This window comes from Eucyclogobius newberryi, unplaced genomic scaffold (genome assembly GCF_026437365.1).
Source record: "Eucyclogobius newberryi isolate DKJ021-1_F unplaced genomic scaffold, fEucNew1.0.hap1 SCAF_805, whole genome shotgun sequence".
Lineage (NCBI taxonomy): Eukaryota > Metazoa > Chordata > Actinopteri > Gobiiformes > Gobiidae > Eucyclogobius > Eucyclogobius newberryi.
Genome location: NW_027316507.1, coordinates 1 through 7,409, shown reverse-complemented (window position 1 = coordinate 7,409; position 7,409 = coordinate 1). Strand labels below are relative to the sequence as shown.

At 47.0% G+C, this 7,409-nt stretch overlaps 1 protein-coding gene across 1 annotated transcript; it reads left to right on the top strand.

Moving 5' to 3' along the window:
* Positions 1-436: 436 nt before the first annotated feature.
* LOC140352301 (galectin-4-like) lies at positions 437-5,563 on the top strand (the record flags this gene model as incomplete). The annotated part of the gene is made up of 5 exons (XM_072437702.1): positions 437-555; positions 2,016-2,223; positions 2,465-2,590; positions 3,841-3,948; positions 5,475-5,563. Coding segments are annotated over exons 2-5 (449 nt in total), but the record flags the coding sequence as incomplete, so codon positions are not given.
* Between the last annotated feature and the right edge of the window lie 1,846 nt (positions 5,564-7,409).

Here is a 7,409-nt window from a genome sequence, read left to right as displayed (position 1 = left end):
AGAAGGGCAGGACAGGAGCAGGGCAGGACAGGGCTGGACAGGACAGGACAGGAGAAGGGCAGGACAGGGCAGGAGCAGGGCAGGACAGGGCAGGACAGGAGAAGGGCAGGACAGGAGCAGGGCAGGACAGGGCAGGACAGGGCAGGGCAGGAGCAGGGCAGGACAGGGCTGGACAGGACAGGACAGGAGAAGGGCAGGACAGGGCAGGAGCAGGACAGGAGCAGGAGCAGGGCAGGAGCAGGGCAGGACAGGAGAGACGTCTCCTGGACAGACGACGTACTGACCCAGAACAAAGGGGAGACGCCCCTTCAATATACACAGAAGCAGGTGCAACGACATCACAGCCTAAAGAATAAAGCTGTACATCAAAGAAGGAGAGGAAGATGAAGAAGAGTCAGCTTAAATACACAGAGCGGATAACAACAACAACAACAACAACTAACAATGTGTGCCGTGTGCTCTGCAGAGGATCCCATTCACCGGCTCCATCCACGGCGCTCTGCAAGACGGGAAGTCCATCACTGTGAGCGGCCGAGTGCAGCCTCGAGCCGACAGGTCAGCTTTTCTGTCAATCATGTGGATGAGCTATTTCAGGGCGTTAGCAGCAGCAGGCTAATGCTAGTGGCTACGCTAATAAACCTTAGCCTACTGCAGACAGTTTTAAGGAGTCTCATTTCCAACTGTCCCAGTGTTATATTTAATCCTGAGGGCGTGTCCGGTGCAGAGGGCGTGTCCAATGAAGAGGGCGTGTCCGGTGCAGAGGGCGTGTCCGGTGCAGAGGGCGTGTCCGGGGCAGAGGGCGTGTCCGATGAAGAGGGCGTGTCCGGGGCAGAGGGCATGTCCGATGAAGAGGGCGTGTCCGGTGCAGAGGGCGTGTCCGGTGCAGAGGGCGTGTCCGATGAAGAGGGCGTGTCCGGGGCAGAGGGCGTGTCCAATGAAGAGGGCGGGTCCGGGACAGAGGGCGTGTCCGGTGCAGAGGGCGTGTCCGGTGCAGAGGGCGTGTCCGGGGCAGAGGGCGTGTCCGATGAAGAGGGCAGATCCGGGACAGAGGGCGTGTCCGGTGCAGAGGGCGTGTCCGGGGCAGAGGGCGTGTCCGATGAAGAGGGCGTGTCCGGGGCAGAGGGCGTGTCCAATGAAGAGGGCGTGTCCGGTGCAGAGGGAGTGTCCGGGGCAGAGGGCGTGTCCGGGGCAGAGGGTGTGTCCGGGGCAGAGGTCGTGTCCGATGAAGAGGGCGTGTCCGGGGCAGAGGGCGTGTCCGGTGCAGAGGGCGTGTCCGGGGCAGAGGGCGTGTCCGGGAGAGGAGGCGTGTCCGGTGTAGAGGGAGTGTCCGGTGCAGAGGGAGTGTCTGGTGAAGAGGGCGTGTCCGGGGCAGGGGGCGTGTCCGCTGTAGAGGGAGTGTCAGGTGTAGAGGGCGTGTCCGGTGCACAGGGCGTGTCCGGTGTAGAGGGAGTGTCTGGTGTAGAGGGCGTGTCAGGTGTAAAGGGCATGTCCGGGGCAGAGGGCGTGTCCGGTGTAGAGGGCGTGTCCGGTGTAGAGGGCGTGTCCGGTGCAGAGGTTCTCTTTGATCTTCTGTTTGTTGTGCGTGGTGGCTGCCTCCTGATTGGTGGCTGCGTCCTGATTGGTGGCTGTGTCCTGATTGGTGGCTGCGTCCTGATTGGTGGCTGCGTCCTGATTGGTGGCTGCGTCCTGATTGGTGGCTGCGTCCTGATTGGTCGCTGCGTCCTGATTGGTGGCTGCGTCCTGATTGGTCGCTGCGTCCTGATTGGTGGCTGCGTCCTGATTGGTGGCTGCGTCCTGATTGGTGGCTGCGTCCTGATTGGTGGCTGCGTCCTGATTGGTGGCTGCGTCCTGATTGGTGGCTGCGTCCTGATTGGTCGCTGCGTCCTGATTGGTGGCTGCGTCCTGATTGGTGGCTGCGTCCTGATTGGTGGCTGCGTCCTGATTGGTGGCTGCGTCCTGATTGGTCGCTGCGTCCTGATTGGTGGCTGCGTCCTGATTGGTGGCCTCGTCCTCAGGTTCAGTATAAACCTCCAGTGCGGCTCCGGTCAGAACTCAGACGTGGCTTTTCACTTCAACCCTCGATACGACTCTCGGCCCATGACCGTGGTCTGCAACAGTCTGCAGAGCGGCCACTGGGGGGCAGAAGAGCGCCAGCACAACGCCCCCTTACCACAGGGCGGCGCGTTCAACATCACCATCACTGTCCGCTCGCATGTCTACCAGGTAACAGCGATCGACAGAGCCTTTAATCGACCGACAGAGCTGTTAGTCGACCGACAATTCTCATTGGTTGACAGCTCTGTCTTCTCATTGGCTGACAGCTCTGTCTTCTCATTGGTTGACAGCTCTGTCTTCTCATTGGTTGACAGCTCTGTCTTCTCATTGGTTGACAGCTCTGTCTTCTCATTGGTTGACAGCTCTGTCTTCTCATTGGTTGACAGCTCTGTCTTCTCATTGGCTGCAGGTGACCATGAACGGTCAGCTCTTGTTGGAGTTCAGACACAGAATCCCGTTCCACAGAGTCGACACCATCAAAGTGGGCGGAGCCGTGGAAGTGTCCTCCATCTCCTTCATGAGCCCCGCCCCCGCAGTGAGTTCACTAAAGGTCACAAACACTGACACGGAGCGATAGATTTGAGGAAACACATGGTGAAGGAGGAGGAAGTCATGAGGAAGTCATGAGGAAGCACTGAGGAAGTAATGAGGATGTAATGAGGAAGTAATGAGGATGTAATGAGGATGTAATGAGGAAGTAATGAGGATTAATGAGGAAGTAATGAGGAAGTAATGAGGATGATGTAATGAGAAAGTAATGAGGATGTAATGAGGATGTAATGAGGATGTAATAAGGATGATGTAATGAGGAAGTAATGAGGATGTAATGGGGAAGTAATGAGGATGTACTGAGGAAGTAATGAGGAAGTAATGAGGATGTAATGAGGAAGTAATGAGGATGTAATGAGGATGTAATAAGGATGATGTAATGAGGAAGTAATGAGGATGTAATGGGGAAGTAATGAGGATGTACTGAGGAAGTAATGAGGAAGTAATGAGGATGTAATGAGGAAGTAATGAGGATTAAGAGAGGAGGAATGAGGAAGTAATGAGGATTAATGAGGAAGTAATGAGGAAGTAATGAGGATGTAATGAGGAAGTAATGAGGATGTAATGAGGATGTAATGAGGAAGTAATGAGGATGTAAACTTTAAAATGACGATGCCGTTTCCCTTTCGATGTTGAGCCAGATTGAGCAAATCTTCTTCTTTTCTGTCAACACAAAAGGCCAGAGCTGGAATTTTTTTTTTAACTTTTACTGGAGAAATGTTTAAGTTCCTCTTTCACTGCAAGAGACAGAATCTTAACTTCAGATACGACTTGTTTTTATACTTTTATAACTACTGCATTATTGCATCAAAACTCATCAATAATACTCGTAAATATTCTCTTTCAGTCTCCACATTTCAACATTTATGTGGTATATAATATATTTACAAACTGAAATGACAAAAATGAATATCTCAATATTTTTTCCAGATCATAGATGAATTTATGAGAAAATGTGTTAAAACGTCTTTAAACGTGTTGGTTCAGTTTAATCATCAGACAAATATTAACTGTTTTTAGAAATATCATTTTTATTTATAAATTACTAATTTGTAAATTTCAATGTAAATTCTGCTGAAACTCTTTTTCTTTTACGCTGTATAAAGCAAGAATGTAATAAATCTAATCTAAAAACATCTTCAAAACAACATTTACAATATTATCTACAGTTCAACGTTTGTACTTTTACACGAATAATATGATTGTTTCAAGTACAGTGTGACTCCTCCCACTCAGCCCAGCTTCATGGCTCCGTCGGTGGCTTTTCCGTCGTTTGGAGCCTTTCCCACTGGTCCCGCCTTTCCTGGATTCCCGCCTCAGCCTGTTTATCCTCCTGCCATGCCCGTGAGTAACACAAATATCAATCCTAAACTGTCAAATCAGACCAAAAAAAAATGCTTAAAATATCAAAGACTTTGTTGCGACGCAGACTTGAGAATGAACGATTGATCTCGCCCGAATGGAAGTCGCACTTTGAACAGTTGGAACGTCGCAACCGTCGCTTCTCCTGAACTTTAAACAGAAAACAATTATTAAATGATGAAAACGGACGATCGGAACGCAATCCGATGTTTGGCCCAGATGCCTCGGCTCCGGCGTCAGACCGGAATAAATCTGCGGCGTCTCCGTCAAAGCCGTTTGTGTTTCACGCTCTGCACGGACTCGATGGGCCGTCCTCTGGGTTTTGGACACGCCCGTTCCATACGTGTTATGGAATTGTTTTTATTTGTGATTTGCAAAGCCGGCTTCTGAAGACGAGGATGCAGAACACTCTCTACCGAAGAACACAACGGTTAAAGACATAAAATATAAAAAACTAAACGATCTGGGCAATAAATATGCCAAAGACAAAGGGAGTTTTCCGTCGCCCAATCGAAGGAGTCGTCAAAGCTGGATCATTGTAACTCGCCGTCTTTATTTTGGAATGAGTAAATCTCTCGTTGCTCGTCTTCAGTTCCACGTTCTGCCGTGTGACTCCGGTTCATTGGCCGGTCGAGAAAAGGATTAAGTTTAAGATCGTTTGCACCTGACAGGTCCCAACAGGGTCAAGAAGAAGACCAAAGAAGACCTTAAATCCAGGGTGACTCCTCCTTTCGAGCGTCACCATTTAAAACAATAATCTCTATGACTTTATGATTGTTCTTCCAGCTGTTCCTGCTTTTCATTATAGTCGTTTTAATCTGTTTAGTATTTTATAGCTTGTTTGTTTGTTTGTTGTTGTTGTTGTTTTAATCTGTGTTTTTAAGGCTTGTTCTACAAATGTTTTAAAAGTGTTATTTATATGACGTCAAATTGTAGTTGACTAAAACATTATTGGTCGACCTGTGTATGGATTATCTGAACAACACACTAAAGGTCTAGAGGACTAAAGGACTAGAAGACTAAAGGACTAGAAGACTAAAGGACTAGAAGACTAAAGGTCTAGAAGACTAAAGGTCTAGAGGACTAAAGGACTAGAAGACTAAAGGACTAGAAGACTAAAGGTCTAGAAGACTAAAGGTCTAGAGGACTAAAGGACTAGAAGACTAAAGGACTAGAAGACTAAAGGTCTAGAGGACTAAAGGACTAGAAGACTAAAGGACTAGAAGACTAAAGGTCTAGAAGACTAAAGGTCTAGAGGACTAAAGGACTAGAAGACTAAAGGACTAGAAGACTAAAGGTCTAGAGGACTAAAGGACTAGAAGACTAAAGGTCTAGAAGACTAAAGGTCTAGAGGACTAAAGGACTAGATGACTAAAGGACTAGAGGACTAAAGGACTAGAAGACTAAAGGTCTAGCGGTCTAGGTGACTAAAGTACTAGAGGTCTAGAGCTCTAAACTGGACTCAGGACCTTTCAGAATGACTTGTGTGTTCTTATGTTCTTGTCCAGGTCGTCCCGTACCACAGCGTGATCAGTGGAGGTCTTATGCCCGGTCGATCCATCACCATCCAAGGAGTTGTGACCCCACATGCAGACAAGTATGTAGCTCACTTTGTCTGCATTATAACCAAGTATGTAGCTCACTTTATCTGCATTCTAAACAAGTATGTAGTTCACTTTATCTACATTGTTTCTCTGATGGTCTCTCTGTTTGTCTCTGTTTGTTTCTCTGATGGTCTCTCTGTTTGTCTCTGTTTCTCTGTTTGTTTCTCTGTTTGTCTCTCTGTTTGTTTCTCTGTTTGTCTCTTTGTTTGTCTCTCTGTTTGTTTCTCTGATGGTCTCTCTGGTTGTCTCTGTTTCTCTGTTTGTTTCTCTGTTTGTCTCTCTGTTTGTTTCTCTGTTTGTCTCTTTGTTTGTCTCTCTGTTTGTTTCTCTGATGGTCTCTCTGGTTGTCTCTCTGTTTGTTTCTCTGATGGTCTCTCTGTTTGTCTCTGTTTCTCTGTTTGTTTCTCTGTTTGTCTCTCTGTTTGTTTCTCTGTTTGTCTCTGTTTGTTTCTCTGATGGTCTCTCTGTTTGTCTCTGTTTCTCTGTTTGTTTCTCTCATGGTCTCTCTGTTTGTTTCTCTCATGGTCTCTCCGTTTGTTTCTCTGATGGTCTCTCTGATGGTCTCTCTGTTTGTCTCTCTGATGGTCTCTTGTTTGTCTCTGTTTCTCTGTTTGTTTCTCTGTTTGTCTCTCTGTTTGTTTCTCTGTTTGTCTCTTTGTTTGTCTCTCTGTTTGTTTCTCTGATGGTCTCTCTGGTTGTCTCTCTGTTTGTTTCTCTGATGGTCTCTCTGTTTGTCTCTGTTTCTCTGTTTGTTTCTCTGTTTGTCTCTCTGTTTGTTTCTCTGTTTGTCTCTGTTTCTCTGTTTGTTTCTCTCATGGTCTCTCTGTTTGTTTCTCTCATGGTCTCTCTGTTTGTCTCTCTGATGGCCTCTCTGTTTGTCTCTATTTCTCTGTTTCATAGTAGAAAAAGCTTCAGTTGTTTCATCTGGACTCAGTTAGAAAAAAAAGACGTTTCGACTTCATCCAAGAGTCATTGTCAATAACAGAATTTAGGTCGAGAACTCCCATATTAATACTGTTCTGTGGTAAGACCCGCCCATTGGGCGGAGCCTTCCTGAAGTAGAAAGAGTTGTTTGTTTCAACAGAAACTCCCCCCTTGTATCTACCGAGCCTATTCAGAATCTTAATGGCCTATTAGAATCCTCTTTGTCTTTGTGAGACCCTGGCTCAACCACCCTGAGTACCTGATTAGCATCTAAATGGCTTCCTTGACTCCTCTTTCCTCAAGGAAGCTATTTTTGTTAAAAAAGAAAGACCTTCTTTAAACAGAAATGGAGGGCTAAGATTCAATCTTCCTGGTATCTATAATGGTATACTGAACCCCTGGAAAGGTAGAGGACCAGGACCAGGACATTTAGATGCTAATCAGGTACTCGGGGTGGTTGAGCCAGGGTCTCACAAAGACAAAGAGGATTCTAATAGTCCATTAAGATTCTGAATAGGCTCGGTAGATACAAGGGGGGAGTTTCTGTTGAAACAAACAACTCTTTCTACTTCAGGAAGGCTCCTCCCAATGGGCGGGTCTTACCACAGAACAGTATTAATATGGGAGTTCTCCACCTAAATTCTGTTATTGACAATGACTCTTGGATGAAGTCGAAACGTCTATTTTTTCTAACTGAGTCCAGATGAAACAACTGAAGCTTTTTCTACTATGGAACACGCCTGGACCAATGAGGGATTACACCGACATTTCTCTGTTGGTTTCTCTGATGGCCTCTCTGTTTGTTTCTCTCATGGTCTCTCTGTTTGTTTCTCTCATGGTCTCGCTGTTTGTTTCTCTGATGGCCTCTCTGTTGGTTTCTCTGATGGCCTCTCTGTTTGTTTCTCTCATGGTCTC